The 16,965-nt window shown below is 38.4% G+C and overlaps 1 protein-coding gene across 1 annotated transcript in view; it reads right to left on the bottom strand.

The window, feature by feature from the left end:
• Window positions 1–1,131: 1,131 nt before the first annotated feature.
• Window positions 1,132–16,965, bottom strand: part of si:dkey-103g5.4 — a 32,282-nt gene continuing 16,448 nt past the window's right edge. The window contains exons 20-35 of the mRNA XM_039622378.1: window positions 15,467–15,637; window positions 14,880–15,037; window positions 14,659–14,799; window positions 14,179–14,320; window positions 13,820–13,971; window positions 13,473–13,598; window positions 12,900–13,089; window positions 12,237–12,311; window positions 10,838–10,966; window positions 10,648–10,707; window positions 10,440–10,556; window positions 3,444–3,595; window positions 2,765–2,851; window positions 1,990–2,136; window positions 1,582–1,779; window positions 1,132–1,497 (exon numbers count right to left, since the gene is read on the bottom strand). Of these exons, the coding sequence (XP_039478312.1) occupies window positions 1,381–1,497; window positions 1,582–1,779; window positions 1,990–2,136; window positions 2,765–2,851; window positions 3,444–3,595; window positions 10,440–10,556; window positions 10,648–10,707; window positions 10,838–10,966; window positions 12,237–12,311; window positions 12,900–13,089; window positions 13,473–13,598; window positions 13,820–13,971; window positions 14,179–14,320; window positions 14,659–14,799; window positions 14,880–15,037; window positions 15,467–15,637 (2,162 nt within the window). The 3' untranslated portion in view covers window positions 1,132–1,380. The remainder of the gene's footprint in view (window positions 1,498–1,581; window positions 1,780–1,989; window positions 2,137–2,764; window positions 2,852–3,443; window positions 3,596–10,439; window positions 10,557–10,647; window positions 10,708–10,837; window positions 10,967–12,236; window positions 12,312–12,899; window positions 13,090–13,472; window positions 13,599–13,819; window positions 13,972–14,178; window positions 14,321–14,658; window positions 14,800–14,879; window positions 15,038–15,466; window positions 15,638–16,965) is intronic.

Genomic DNA, 16,965 nt, shown 5'->3' with positions numbered 1-16,965 from the left:
TATCACAATGATGAAGATAATACAGTTCATTCGTCAACACTGAATATTCACTCAAACCACACCCTGCACTTTCCCCGATAAAATGATGCGAGTCACAACCCCCACCAGCCACTTAATACAGACATTTGCCAGTGAATCATAGTTGTCATCAACTTGAAGTTGACAGAGGGATACAATGGAAATACGCCAAACTCATCCTCCTCCTTCATCCTATCTTGGATGGTCCATCTTTAATACTTTTTGCTGTTGTCTGCCTCTCGGGATTGCAGCTATTATCTATTCTAGCAAGGTAGGTAATATATACTGAACACTAAACTTTTTTTATATGTACTCCTGCACTATGATGCGCAGCATTCAAACCAATTTTTAGTATTCTGCAGCATAATATATTTTCTAAATAAGATATATTGAAAGTGACAGTGGACGGAAAAATAATTTACATTTTATTAAAAAAAAATATTACTGGGGCATCGATTAAAAAAAAAAGTCTGGTTTGCTGGGATTAAACAACTGTTACTTCAGTTGTGTCCCAAAAGTAAAACTAAATTGCTCAGCAGCACTTTAATTTTTTACTTCAAGTGAACTCTCTTCTAGAAAACTGAAATTAAATTGAATCGTTTTGATTGTTGTCTTTTAAAGGTAGAGTCGGCAAATGGACGCGGAGACATTGACAGAGCTCAAGATGCATCACAAACAGCCAAGATGCTGAACATCGCCGGACTCATCTGTGGAATAATTATTATCATCATTTATGTCTCCATCAAATTAACTGAACCAAAGTGAAGGTTCTGGTATTTCCCAGAAGGCGCACTGCAATCCCAGCCATTTTATGCCCTCTGCTTTCGCTTTTCAACATTCACCATATGGACTGACGTCTTTATGTGTGGCGTTTACGTTACCAGTAAAAAGCAGAACAATTCTTTGCTTTCATGGTGCAAGCCAAAAATACGAACGAGTTGTCAAATGAGAAGCCTCAATTAAGTTTTGATTTTCATGTGCATAAACTTGATTTTTTGGATTTATTGCTTAATTTGCTTAGATTTTTTTTTTCAAGTAATCTCTTGAAGAAAGCTGAGGAGGAAAAAAATAAATATTTAACCCCCCAAAAATTTGGCGTCATAAAACACAATATGAACTTTTTATTGTTTTATTGTTGATACTGTTATTGTTGGTCTCATTGCATTTACCGTTTACAATTTTATTTTTGGAGATTTGTTTTTCTGTTTGTACAACCCCTTCAGATGGCATTATAATAAATGCACAGTTTGTCAGACACATAATAAATTTTGTCTGTCTTTATTGTATTTATTTCTTAAATAGATTTGAGATTTTCCTATATATTTAACATTTTCATGAAACCGTGAAACCCATGCACTATGTTCAACCAGGCTGGTCTTCAGCTTTTTCTGTGGCTTCAGAACTCTTCTCTCTCAGAAGTTCTTCAAGATGAGAGAATAAAGATGTTTCTCTGTGCTTCCTCTGAAGTTTCTCAACTTCCTGTTTGTATAAATCAAAATCAGACATAAAAAAACAGTCAAAGTCACTCACTCACTCACTCAGACAGATAGATTATATACTTACATCTTCAGAGAGCAACCCTCTGCTTGGTTTGTGAAGTCTCTGAAGCAGTGAGGCAGCATGAGAACCACACCAAGTCTCACTCATGGTTTTTGTTGAAGCATCTTGGTTCTGATACCAAACACACAAACTGGCATCCTGTTCAGATGAAGAGGCACCCAGTCTAGCCTGAAAGAGCTCACCCAGACATTCCTGGAGAACCTGTGACATGGCATGAAGTAAATTAAATTAGTTTAATTAATTCCAACAAACACTGTCATAGAGCAAAAGTCATCCAACCTAGAATCAAACAATAGGTAACCTGAAATGTAAAGTTTGGCTTTAAAGCCAAATCAAAGCTCATTAAAGGCCTTTTTTATATCAAATAGAAAAAAAAACCATTTAATTCATGCACACTTAGTGTGTTTGCACCTTGAAAAAAAGTCTCTGGAAGGCAGAACTGGAGTCAGAGCTCATGTCTTTAATTTTGATATGGGACAGACAGTGGAGTAGCAGGAGAGAGAAGCCTCCAACTGAGTGCAGCCTCTGGCGACGGACAAAGAGAGTTTCTGCGGCTTCCTGTCAACATACATCAGAGATTTACACTCTAACTAGATTTCATTGGAAAATTTAATATATATATATATATATTTTCATTCATTTCATTTATTTATTTATTTCACACTTGGTACAACAGTTCAAACAAACCAACCACACTTTCTATCAATAAAACACTACAACCATGTGTGAAAAGGAGCAGGAAGAAGAAAATATTCTTATTAAACCCTGCCCCCTATCTACAATTCAACTTATATTACAAGTGGGCACCAAAAATCAGGGAACAAACTAACATTAACATTTATCTCCGGTCCTACCACAAACCAAACAACAAATTTACCATCAGAATATACAAATTTACAATCAAAATATACCACTCCACATGGTAACAAGGAGAAAAATAAAATTAAAATAAATAAAACAAAAAAATATAATGGATCCTTCTTCAATGAACTCCAATTTCATTCACATTCTTCATATTGAGTTATCGTTTTAAGCATGTAACACTTTTTAAAACAATGTAAATTTATACAATTCTTTAAATTATAATGAAGAGAGTTCCACAGTCGTATACCCCTAACCTTTGGACTCATTAACCTTTGTGTAGTCCTAGCTAACTGATATATATATTATATAGTTCTAAGTTTACCTGATAAAAGAAGGAATTTCTGAAGACATTGTTGAAATAGGTGTTGTTTGGGAGACTAGATGCTATCTCGATTGAAACGACTGGAGTCTGTTAAAAAAGAACAATTTTATTTTCCTATAACATTCCAGCTTAATGTTTAAAAAGACATTCAGACAAATGTATGCATGGATTCAAATATATCCAGTATATAATTAATAACTGAACATGTAATAGATAAATAGTTATATTGAGGCGAAAGGAAAAGAAATGAAAAAAACAAAAAACAAAACAGCAAGGTTGAGATTTCTGTCCACCAGGCAACTATTAAGCAAATTACAATGTCTAGCCCACGTAGGATACAGCTTCTGTCTGCTGCCTTGAGCTTTTTGTCCTATATTATAAAGAGGGTGAGAATAATGAGGATAAGATGGTGCATTTTCCCAGCACACCTTCAAACCGTGCTCTTTTTATGCCCAGTTGGTGATTTGAGTTGAGTTATATTCAAAAACACACATCTGATGAGGTCCCAGTGACCCTGACCACGAGAAAACATTTGTGCGATTTGTAAGGAAATCCTCTCCTGATTTTCCTGACATATCAAATGGTATAGACATGATTTCACATAACAAAGGGCCAAAGACTGCAGCTTTTAGTTGTTTAACAGTACGCAACACAGTGAGAGTAAGGCTTTGACACTAACCAGTTTTAGCTTATGCAGAGTGTGCATCAGGAACAGTCCATGCTGATAGACAAGAAACTCTCTGGGCTTCAGGACTGACAGCTCCAAAGGAATCAGCTCACCTTCACATTGCCACTGAGCATCGAGGACATCGACAAAACCTTTGCCTCTGTCTATGCACCACACAAAAAACAATGAATTGCATTTTAGTGGATATAGTTAGAAAACAAGAACAACCAAGGTTGTGTTTCCCCCAAGATTCATTCTGCAAGTGTCACATGATAAGGGGAAGGAAAAGAAATCAATACCCCGAACCCCAAATTGAAAGTTATCTGAAAATATTGTTTTGTATGTGTCAGTTCTTGATGTCAATTAGAAGACTTTTTTTTTTATTGGTTAGGTTTAATTTAGTTCTATCTGTGAATTTCGATAAGCACATTCAGCGGTTAGCAGATCATCTGTAGATGATGTTTGTCAAGTCTTGAAATCTTCCGCTTAACCTCAACAAAACCACACCTGCAAAATTTCCCGTATAAGTCATATTGTGAATGCAGACTGCATGCACATCAAAGAGCACGTCTCAAATATTTTTATGTGTGAAGATAATTTAATCAAACTGTTCAAATGTAACTCTTATTCAGGAGGTCTTTCTTCTGTATTTTTTTTTTTTTTTTTTTTGACATTGAATGAACATTCTCACAATAACAAAATAATCTTGCCTCATGTACAAAAGGATTTTATGCAACTTGCCAGTAAAACATGCTAATGAAATTTTGAGCCATCGAGATCTTTCAATCAGACTTTAATTCAAACAAATTTTAATTTATTGAAGTCATCACATTATATTTGAATAGAAAACAGAATAATTTTGAAATGAGTTTAATATGCATGGTGCTTAAAACACATCATTTGTACTCAATCTTTGATGAAGGAACAACTCAAAGTAAGTTCAAATGAATAGATGAAATTATAACCCCTAAAATATAAGATTGTATATTTGTACATGTTATTTTTTTTTGGTCTAAATACTGTTCATAACTGTTCATAACTGACAGTTAAAGTCAGTCATGATCACTAATGTGACGCTTGTCAAGGTAAACACACTGTAGAATCTTCAGCATCACTTATTAAAAGTTTTAAGTGAGTGTATCTATATATTTGAACCTTGATCCATACTTTCTTGATTAGAGAAAATCCTAAATGAATTCAGACTTGTGAACCCAATTCCGTTTTTTTTGTTTGTTTGTTTGTTTGTTTTGTTTTGTTTTTCCTCTGCTGAAACACAGGAGAAGAGGAGGTAACAGCAAGGTTGAGACTTCTGAGATGTATGATGCTCACAAGGCAATCAAAGAGGTGAAGAAAAGCCCATTGGCCAGACAATGGATGGTACAGCTTTGGCGCACCGCAATTTAATGTAGACTGTGATGGTTTTGTCTTTTGTTACTAGTATAAAAAATAATAAGTGAAGCTTTGACAGCAACCAGTTTTAAGTAATGTTTGTAACAATCTATGTTGGAAGTCCTGAAAATCTGTGGGTGTCAGAACTGACGGGCTCAATAGGAATTTTTCCCTCTCTTTGAATACAACAGAATTTTAGTAACTATAGTTTGAAGACAAGAAGGAACAAGCTTGTACTTTCTCTATACTCATTCTGCACTAAACTAGACCGGGAGGGAAAAGACAAGAAGACTGAGAGAGAAAATAAACACTTTCTTCCAAAGACTGAACTGCTGTCTAAAACATAATTTAATGTGTTTAAACTGTCTTATCTTATTTAGAATGCCTTTTTGGGTTTGGTTCAAACTCAACACTGTGCATACATTGTGCTGCAGACTGTATTTTTAGCACAAGACATCAATAGGTGTTACTTGTCAGTTATTGGAATCTTCTGCTAAACCCCAAAAACCACATCTGCAGTTTCGTGTATCATTTTGTGTCGTGTGAAAATGTGTGTTGTTTCAGCAATGGAAAAAAAATCAACCAGAATGTATATGACATCAGTGTTTGTTCAATGAATAAACATTCTAACAACATCAAAACAATCGTGCTTGATTTACAGATGGATTTTACTATTCTAATAACATAAGAATTACTTTATCAACTACTGTTACAAGTGTGAAAATGCAGGAAAATGCTGTGGAAAGTCCCAAGCAAGCAAAAAAAAAAGGAAATGATGGAAGGGAAGTTCCTAAACTGAAAAATCAGTAAACGCTTCCTTATCTTATAGTATTGCTATATTGTATTCAGTATCAGTATCTTCTCAACAGCGAAAAATACAGTTTGCATGTGCGTAGGTGAGGCCCATGCATGATTGCTCTTACTGGTCAGTCTACAGTTATTAAAATTAACATTGTCTTAGCAGTAAAAGTATACTTCCACCTTTAAAAGTGGTCAGAAATTAAGAGCTATTAAGACTTAAAGGGAAGCTATCATTAACCAAAGCATTTTCCTTGGGAATTCTTTAGATTGGTCAGTAGCAGTGCTAATGAAAAGGGAGTGAGGAAGGATATGAAAATACACTTGGCAGTTGGAAGAACATCCATCACTTAGGCTTTTGTATTTTTTTTTAAATAAAATAACTAGCATGTGTTCTATTAAGTTATCAGCCAGACAAATTTACCACCTTAAAGCGAGCTCTCAACTGGCTTCCTGTATTGTGGTTGCAGTGTAATGGTCAGTGGTTTTGTGGACTCATTTCGAGTCTTCTCATGTTTACTATTAAGAGCTTTCAGTTTGTCTGTCATTTTTATTTTTTAAGTTTTGTAACAATAACAATAATAATAATAATATTTAATCCCACTAACTGCATGTCTTTGGACTGGGGAGGAAGCCAGAGTACCCAGAGAGAATGCACATGGGGAGAACATGCAAACTCCAGCTAAACCCCAGTTAGGTGGATTAGGGTATTGGTGGATAAGTGGAGGAGAATGAATGGATGGATAATAATAATAATGATAATAATAATAATAATAATAATAATAATAATAATAATAACTTACATTTGTATAGCACCTTTCAAGAAGGATGCTTTTCAAAAGAATATAAATAAACAAAACTATAGACATAAAGAAAAAAAGGTAAAGTCTCTGTATTATGCATTTTCCCGGCTACTATAACAAGCTTACTAGCTCACAGCAGTAGACAGCTATTTATATTTATCAAGAGAATTAAAGTTGACAGATATCAACACAGTCACTATGCAAGAAACATCTCCTGGATGCACTGGCACGCATCTTCACTGATGTATCCTGGGGTCATCAGGTGTTTCGGGTCAAGCAACATCATACACCCTCGCCCAGGCGACCCAGTCAGCAGTGATCAGGCCCCGACTTGCATACCAGTAGCTACCACAGATCAGCCCTCTGAAACCACAGCCACCTTGTGGCTTTCTCTGCTGCTTCGCTCATAGCTTGGATGGCCCTCTTCTTGGCTGCCCAAGCCAAAACCAGCCAGCCCGGGACTTTGCAGAGTGATCGTCCTGCAAAACCCCTACAACCCACTTCTGTGGGCTCATAGAAAGTCTTCCAGCTCCTTCCCCTGCACTCCTACACTAGTTGCGTGTTTCCTCTCATTGGCCTCCTCGATCCCCTCTTCCCAGTTCCAGCATGATCAGATGTTTTGAGGCCTCAGAAATAATGATCATGTCTGGTTGGAGGGATATTTTTTCAATGTGCTGTGGGAACTTCAGCTGTTTACCCAGGTCAGCCTGTAGCTGCAAATCAGAGACGGTGTTGAGGAGGCCGGTTGTTAAATGTGGGCATACCTGGGGTTTCTCTCCAGCCTTAATGACAGAGATTGCCTTACTCGGAGCAAGATGGTGCTTGTTGGTCCTGATTGACGCTGACAGATGTCAGCAGAGTCAAAGTCTGAATTGTGAAAGATTTTACATTTTTCTTTAAAGTGGGGAAGCACAGGTGGCAGGCAGGTAATTCTCTCAACATGAGGAGCCTACTCTACACTACCTCCCACACTACTCTCTCGAAACACAAACAAGAGGTCGTAGAGGAGGATAATTCAAAAAACAGAATTACCTATTTCCAATTATATTATATTATATTATATTATATTATATTATATTACATTATATTACATTATATTATATTTTTTTATTTTAGATTAGAATCAAATGCATGTTTTAATCCAGAGGATTCTAACAAACTTACTATCTGATCTAAATTGCAACACAGCCAGAAACAAAAGCTTAAAAATGTAGGAGAGCAGAAAGTACAATATTATCAATCTCAAAACACTGCTTAAGCAATTAACTTAAAAACTTAAAAAGATATTTATTATAACATAATGCTGGAAACATATAGTTGTCCTTACAGTGCTTGATAGGTGATGTATCATGTCGTCATCATCTCTCTTTTTGCATTTCCTGTCCTCCTTTCTTTGTACAGAGTAAGAAATACACTTGTCTCATCTTGGTGGCAGTGCCATTTCCTGTTGTCAGTACAGAGGGGGCTGCAGCTATCTCTTCTTGTATGCAGATGTTTTCACACCTGCCTCTTTGGGTTCGCACCCATTGCTTTTTCTCACGCTATATTTCTTCCAAGCCCACATACACAAACAGACACATCTCAAAGTTAGTATTTATGATCATTTGTTTTCAGAAATAAGTACTGTAGTGTCTTTTACAAACGCGCATGCTGACCACCCCTCCTAACCAATAACACACACATCAGCAGCTTGTCACAGTGGTTAGGATAGAGATACTGCCTTTTCAGAAATGAGTATTGTAAGCTGGTACTAACGCACATAGCTGTGCTTTTGCGGCAACCTCCATTTGTACCTCAATGGTTATTTTGGGTTGCACTTGACTTTATGTAGGTATGTTTGTGTCAAGCACCACCATGCGCATGTTCCCTCTGGTATTAGCAAATACACTTCCTTCTTCTAGTATAGTCCTGTGATCCATTTTACCTAATGTATGTTATTATTCACTAAATGTACTTATTGTACTACAGTCTGTGATCTTCTTTTGTCTTTGCCTGTCCTCCAGTCATACTGCAAGTGACCCTAGGAGCCGCACTTCGCAGCTCTAAGTCTCAGATCCTGTTTAGGATGTTATCATGCAATGCCATCTGTTGACTGGGACCATAGTAAAAAAAAACTCAGCTGAAGCTAGGCGCTGCACTATGGAGGGAGTTTGATATCCATGATATACTTCTGTTATCTGTCAGTTACATGAAGGTGATTATCAACTTGATAGAACAACTTAAGCTTTTCCACAGAAACACAGCTGCTGTTAGCTAACAGACATGTCAGTATGATGTTAAGATGTGTTATATGATTCAGTAAAAAGGAGTAGATGTTACAGTCCCTGATAATGCATTGCTTTTGATGGAGAGCCTCTTGAGGGATGGCTGTTATGAGGAAAGGCAGCCCAGAAACTTTGCCAGCAGCACGTATCGTTGTGTGCCTCAACTTTCGGTCTTTTACCCAGGCTAATCTGCCATTTTCCTTCCTTGGTTAGGTTTAGGGATTAGAGATCTGATCTAGCTTATCATTTTAAAATTTGGGAAACATCGTCAGTGGACCTTGGATTCATCGGGTGTTTTGGCCATTATCACTAGACACCCTCATCCAAGGAGGCCCTGCCAGGGTTGATCAGGCCCCGGAGTGTGTCACTGGTTTATGTTAACTTGTTATTTCTCTTCTTCTTTCTTCTGTTTAGTTTCCTACAGTTTATTTTCTATCTATTCACTGCAACTGAGAAATAATACTTACCTCTTTAGCATTTATGGAGCCTAACTTCTTCAAAGGGATAGAAAAGGTGATAGAGAGCAGAGAGGAGAGCCGGAAGGGGGGCACCCGATCTGGCTTCCCACACCTCCCCGCCGGATCGGGCTGTACGCTCTACTTCCCCACTGCCTCCCAGAAAAGGGAAGAAGAGCAGAGGGGAGAAGAGCAGAATATTTGTTTTCTCTTGCGGTTAGCTGACAGCCTTAGCTGCCCAAGTGATGTCAGCCCTTTTTAGCCACAGCCAGTGACTGGTCCTCTCAGCAGTGTTAGCTAGTTCTCTTATAGCCTGCCGTTGCGCCTGTCCTCTGATCCCAATCTCTCCAAGCAGCTTTGCTGTTGTGCTGGCAACAAAGCCCCTGCACCCCTCTGCCCTCTGCCTCAGCTGCCAAGTTGGCATACCGCAGCTTCTTATCCTCAAACATTTCCTCAATTGCTTCCTCCCATGGTACCGTCAGCTCAATGACGTACGCAGGTTTTTGGGAGTTAGACCAAAAGACGAGGTCTGGTCGCAAAGTTGTCGTTACGATCTCTTATCATTATTACTTTATTAAATTCATGTTTGTATGTGTATAAGACAGTTTTTTATTCTTTCAGCTGCAGCAAAGAATAAATTTAAAAACAGAGTTTTGGCCTAACGTTGTAAATCCAACCAGCTTTGTTTTCTGATCATAAATAAAAGATTATAGAACAATAAAATTGTTTAGAGTTTCTTTATAGTTATGACAATATCAATTTTGATGTCACAATGTTTCTGCAAAAGAGGTCTGATGGGAGTTTCTTAATTAAATGGTGTTGTCTTAGAAGCCAAACACACTAACATATGGAGAAAATCTCTCCCATCTGGGCTTCATTAAACAGCAACTAAAACACATGTGGCGATTGATGAAATCCTATCAACTGTTTAATATCAACCTACCTGAGTCACATTATCTGTAACATTTTAGATAAAGTATGTGACACACTAGCTAGCTACACAGCAATGATCCAAATGATCTGCACATCTTATTCTTCAAACATGATGGTTACTTCATCTAAAAATATCTAGTTGACTCTACCACCTGAGCCATGCCCACATGCATAAAAACCTCATTTATAGAGTTTACCTTTCTGATTAAAATCAGGTCAGTTAAAGATTAGCTCTCATCTCTTCAGTGCTCAAATGTCTATAAATTACAATTAATGATTATGCTATCTAAAAGTGTCCCAATGTGAGCTGCTGCATACAGTTGGTGACTGTAATCGAAACAAAAAACTCAAATCTTTCCAACTTACTCGCTAGCTCTCCTGCAAGAAGCCCTGCCTTGGAGGCCCAACCCTTTAGCTGCAGCTCTACACCCTTCAACAGCTGGAACAGAGGAGAGAGCTCCAGCAGCCTCGTCCACTCCTCATCTAAGAAACAAAAGAAGAATGGATGGCGGTTGGTATGTCTTATCCCTGTGAACATTTAAACTGTCCTATTATGGCATCATATCATAAATACCTGGAACTGTGGGAATAGCGATGTGTGTCGACTGAGTGGATTCTTTCATATGCTGGCTCTCTGTAAGAGTAAATTAAAACACAATTGTTATTATTTTGTGACTATTTATAATTCACCTTCTGACTGAAAATTTTAAAAGGAAGTTCTCTGATCTGTGTAGTATGAGGCCAGGATGTGTGCTCTGTCTCACCCTGGGATTGAATGCCAGAAGATCCAGTGTGTCTCTGCGAGTTGTGTGTCACTGCTGAGCTGGCTTGTAGGCCGGTGTCCTGAGATTGAGCAATGTTGACGGTCTCCCTGAAAGACTGGGTTGAGATTCCTTTGAGAAGGCACAAAGAAACATGTTAAACCATGTATTTAAGCTGCAGAGGTTTAATATGCAAGTTGCTTGCACATTATCTCAGGATGTGAAAGAAACCAAAAATGAAATCCTGACTAAAAAAGCAAAAAAAGGCCACAAAAAGTACTGATAAAACCCTCAGTTGACTTCACCTTTGTGTGAACACATTGCTGATGTTAGGGTAAGGGACGCCTGATAAGGAACTGGTAAACTAAACTTGCTTCATAGAAATACCCCAAGTTAATATTTGGACACAGCACTCAAATACACTCACAGGAATTAAGACTCTATTTATTCTCTTCTTTAAAACTCCTTAGGTTTTAATTAGTTTTTTCCTCGTGCATTGTATGGTATTGCTATGAAAGCATCGGGGGGTTGTGTATCGTTCCTAACCCTGGACATAATATGTTTAAATACAATGACCTAGGAATAAAGTTCCCTTTAAAAGAAAACTCCATTGTCATGGTCTATACCCAGTGTTTCTGTGTTTCCATGTTCATCTTAGTTTAATCGTTTGTATTTCTAGTTCTGTGTTTCTTGTTCATTTAGTTTGTTCCCTCTTGTGGCTCCATGTTTAGTCGACATGTCGATCATGTATGTTACATTCAGGCTCTCGTGTTTGTCTCTCGCTCCCTCTGTTCTGTTCTGTGTCTTCGTGTGTGTGTCTCGTGTTTTCTGTTTTCAGGTTTGCTTCCTCCTTGTCTCATTACATTAGATCTGATCCAGCTGTTTCTCATTCCCGTGTTACCCTCAGTCTTCTGTCTTTCTCTGCATGTTGTCACACCCTCCCACATTGCTGTGTGTGCTCCAGTGTACCCTATGTTTTCAAGCTTTCTCCCTAGCTCCTTGTTCTTGTTTTTGTTCCTAGTTCCTTGTTCTCAGTTTCCAATTTTAGGTTTTGTTTTCATGTATTTAGAGTGTTTTGTTTCGAGTCTAGTGTTTAGGTCCAACTCCTACCTGCCGCACAGCATCTCATGACATTCATACCATATACATAGGCTTAAAATAAAATATTAAATACAAAATCGAAGGGGAAACCATGACAAGTGACCTACACAATAAGTTGTTTGCTCAATAAACATTTTATTATCTTAGTGTTTTCTCTTTTGGGGCAAAGATTACTCCGAAACTTAGCCAGCAGGTACATTTGTTTCACTGCTTTAAATGCTTTAATGTGCTTTTTGGCATATTGAACATATTTGTATGCTTATATGCACTATTTCTACATATACACTCATATGGCACATACCTTTCACGACAGGCACGGAGGCTGTCCAGACTCTAGATGCACTCTCCAAACCATATGCCTGCTTTGTTGACAAACCTAAAACATTAAAAATCCAACTTTAGAAGTCTGTACATTTTTGAAATGTACAGACTTCATCATGACCCTGATGAAGGCCAATTATTAAAGTTGTTCTTCTTCCCTCAAGTGTTGCTGGAGTTCCTGCTTTTTGAATTCTTTCATCCTCTCCATGCACCTTGGAAGCAGGTGAAGTTGTGCCAGAAATTTTTGCTAAAATGTGGGAGTTAAAATAAAGATGAGCTCTGGAGATTGTCATAATTGATTGTCATGGGTTGTGGTCATGTGACCAGTCACAGGTGATTTAAGATCCTTGATCTAAGATGATGAAAAGCAGGTGTGCTCAAAATGTCACACACTGCTAAGATACAGGAAATAAGTTGATTGGACCTCTGCAGTATGCTTTTTTGTGTCCTTAAATTTTTTTTGGCCCAGTACTTAACTCACATATTTGTGAGTGCATGGATGTTTTTTTTCTGTTTTATGCAGACTTTATATACAAACATCTTAAACTGGCACGTCGAATGGCATGGAAAAAAGCCGAAAATTGCCTTTATTTAACTGGAAATTGTGCTTTCGTCAGGGCAATCTGTAGTATATATTATGTACCAGAGATGTGCTGATTGCATGTGTTGGAGGAGAATCCAGCTGGCTGTTTTTCTTCAAGGAGCTGGTTCAGTCTCTCGAGCAGAGGCAAAGCCTTCTGCTGAAGCAAACCCATGATCTTCACATTCTGTTTGTATCCACTGTACTGCACCAGGCCATATTCCTTGAACCAAAACTTCCCACACAGTACAGCCTAGAAAGTCGAGCAGAAAAAGATGCATTTATACAACAAGAGCGCAATCTTCCACCAAGGCGCCTCACTGTCTTACTTTTACCTTCTAGTTTACCTTGAAGACCTAGAAGGATTTTAATGGATTGTTAAAATGACCCCAGTGTACACCCCTACAAAGTTTTATCAGATTTAATTTAAAAGTTTATGAATTATCATGCAAACTCTACCAACAAAGCCATAACTTTGATGGTGAAGGGATTAAGCTTGCTTTCACCTCACTTTGGCTGTTTACTAAAGGTTCAAACAAAACTGAGAGCAAAGTAAAAGACAAACATATCCATTCTGTTTTCTGCTATTTTTATTTCTTTTAAGGGGTTTATTTATATTCAGTGTTCTTTATTCACCTGAGCAGTGTCTGCACGGAGCAGCGAAAGGTGTCTGATAAAGTGAAGCGGATTAAGAGCGGCCTCCAACTCAGTCTGTCTGGAACAACACTGCTCCACCAGCTCTCTCTGTCTCAGCTCTCTGTCCTGCAGGAAAAATAATGACAGCCTTGTTATTTACAGTGTTAGAAAGTGCTTTTCACAGCAAAGAGCTGGCGTTAAAGTTTAACTACAAGACGTTCCAAACCTCTCTATTGCATACATTTTTTACTGCTGGCATAAAAGAGGAAGTGAACTTTTGGCCTAACGGTGTCACTCACTTACACAGCTGAAGTGACAGCAATAAACCATAAAGCAACTGTTCTTACTGTAGCATGAATGTTTGTAGACCAATCTCCTGCCTGTGCCATCCATTTTTCCTGGTCCTCTTGTAGCTGATCCATACACATGTCCAATTTATCAAGGCCAGAGAGGAGCTGTGAATGCCAAACACACTGCTGATCCCATTCCTCCTCATCACCTGTTCCCACAGATGGAGAAACATAAGCTTAAATGCCCGCCAAACCAAATAAAAAGAAAAATAATATTTTAATTAATTAGTGTGCTGTGAGACACTGGCACGAAACCACTCTGCTTTGGAAAGCTATGAATATAAGTGCACTGCAGGTCATGACTATAATTTCCTTCGTGCTTTCATTCATTCCTACCAGCTTGCCAAATAATTTACCTAACGTGAGGATGTGCAGAACAAGTGGAGGCAGGATCAGAGCCAAGCGGGAGTGCTGAGCTGCTCTCCTCTGGGCCTCCGTCTGTGCTGAATCCTGCAGCTCCATGGCTGCTTCCCTCAGCTGCTTCCCAGACCACTGGGCCTGAAACAGAGTACAGACACTGTGAATGAGAAAAAGATGCACATATTTGCACAATGACACTAAAAAGCCAAATGCATGCACATATCCCCATTCTAAGGTGCAGAGAACAGACACACACTTTCATATCTTCATGTAGAGGAACATTGAGAAGGAACAACATTTTGACTTGCAGTGCAGGGAAAGAAATGGAAAACTTTATTTTCCAGTGTTTGCTCCCGATTCATTTGCATTATTTGTAAATGTTAAAACAGCTCAACCCCTTTGAATTTCTTGCTCTATACTTCGAGTTAAGGCTCTATAAGATATTTAGAACCAGAAAGGAAACCGCTCCTGCTGACCTGATAAGAGTTTACGTCTGTGACTCTAAAGAAACACTGGGACAGAGTCGAGTCCAGATCAGTTAGAATATCTTCCTCCCGCTGCCTCTGCTGCTGCCAGTAACTGTTTCGCACACACACCTCTCTTTGAAGTGCCTCCACCTGGCATACAACAGGAAGTAACAAAAAATATATATATTACCGAGAAGAACGGGGCATTTGTGAAAACATCTATCTGTTACCTGCACACTGTCAGTTTGATCTCTAATCATTAACCAGTAGGAAGGCGGAACTGGCACAACATTTTTTCTAGATGCGTCCAGCCTTGCCCCGACAACTGGGGCCAACAGCCCTGTCACTGGGTCAACAGTCTGAGATCCATAACGGATCGCCACCAGTCCTGTGAAGTATAACAGCATCAGTAAGCAGAACTTCCACAATGCTGTAATGTTTAACAGAATTTAATTGGAGATTATTTATCTGAAATTTCCTGAGTAGGACTAAACGTCAAACGCTCCCGTCCTGGTTCTTGGTTTATATATACAGCTCACCTGCACTACAAATGTTAGTTCTCATTCTCATGCCCTCCCTTCTTTTTTCAATTAATTCCTTTGTCATTAGTACATGGGGATCCGCCAGGCTCGGGAGCCGCTGCCAGTCTCCTCTGAAGCCTTCCCCAAACTGCAGCCTCAGTTCATACTCATGCCACCTGCCATTATCTCCTAGACATGCTATCAAACCTAAATGAGGATGCAGTCCTAGCTAGTGAAAAGCCAATTAGACAAGATTAGGTTTTATACTATATATCAAAAGCATGTTTTCACAATACCTTTTCCATTTGGGTCCTCCATGGTCCCTGCCAGTGGTATTGTTTTCCCAGAACCAAGGTCAGTCTGAAATCCCAGGATCGGTACACTAAGGCCAGATCCCAAAGGATCAGGATACTCCATCCCCAGCAAAGCCGGTACACATATATCTGAACCTGGCAGAGGCATCTCTCCTGGTATGAACAAAACAGGAGCGTGTTATAGAAGAAGAAACAAATGCAATCATTCAAGTTCTGTCAACTAACATATTTCTATCAAGGCTTTTTAACCAGTTTAAAAAAGAATGAATTTTTACATTCATTACACATAAATGCAGACAAAACCTTTTTTAAATGAAGGATGATCATGATTTCTCGAAACATCTTACAAAACCTGTTAAACATCATGAGAAGTGAATCTAATCACCTTTATGGTTATCAAGCAAAAAAACACTGCAGTTGTGGCAACTACAATGGGAAAGTCAAAGGAACTCACTGAAGATCTAAGAAAAACTATAGATTTATATAAGTTGGGAAGCTCTCTTGGAGCCATTTCAAGCAGCTGTAGATTCCAAGACTTCAACAACTGTAGACACAAACAATTGTACATAAGAGGAAATAAAACAGCTCCACCCAGAGGAAATTGGTTTGTTCAGAAACCACAAAGGCTCAACCATGCCATGAACTGGAAACTTCTGGAACACCAGCATAACTGTTTCCAGTCAATCACAGTGGTGGTAGCATCATGCTGTGGGGTTGTTTTGCTGCCAGTGGTACTGGTGCATTGCACAAAGTCGATGAAATATTGAAGGATGGTTACTTCAAGTTCTTTTACTTCACCTCAAATCAACAGCTAAGTGGCTGAAACACGGGGGAATATGTATATATTTGAGCCTGAATATATTTTTGACAATGTGTGGATGTCAAAGGCCAATTCTTGTTTTTTAAAGTTATTAAAAATGTATGCTGTATAATAGTTCCACTGTGGAAAAGGAAAAATTGAAAAAAATAATTAAAAACGCCAAAGTACCGTGGTTTTCGAAAGTGTATATAAACTTCTGACCACAACTGTTTATGGGCAGTTGCACAGATATTGAAATCCATGCCATAAAGTTCCCAGTGCACAGTTTCTGTGCTGATGTTAATGTCAGAGAAGGTTTGCAGCTGTGCAGTTATTGAGCGAGCAGTAAGTAGCTCACCACTTAAAGACCTCGTTGTGTAAGTTGATGTAGTCTGACACTTCATGACTGTGTTGTTGTGATTGTGGTACACTAATGCCACTTACAGTTTGTCATATCTAGGGGGGAAGAAATGTTTTGTTGCAACCATGCCATCGCGTTAATATAAACTACTCAAATTCAGTGAACTCTTTATAAAAACCCATTACTTCATTAGCATTTTTGTAGGTGTTTTATTTTATGGAGCTGTGAGTGTGGGACCGAAAAACATCTGAATTCAAAGATTAACATGTAAAGGTCAAAACTCTATGCAAAGCCTTTCTGGAATTTCTTAATACGTGTAGT

Source organism: Oreochromis aureus, linkage group 14 (assembly GCF_013358895.1).
Source record: "Oreochromis aureus strain Israel breed Guangdong linkage group 14, ZZ_aureus, whole genome shotgun sequence".
NCBI classification, from domain to species: Eukaryota; Metazoa; Chordata; class Actinopteri; order Cichliformes; family Cichlidae; genus Oreochromis; species Oreochromis aureus.
Note: the sequence above shows the minus strand (reverse complement) of the source record. Positions and strands in the feature narration are given on the sequence as shown.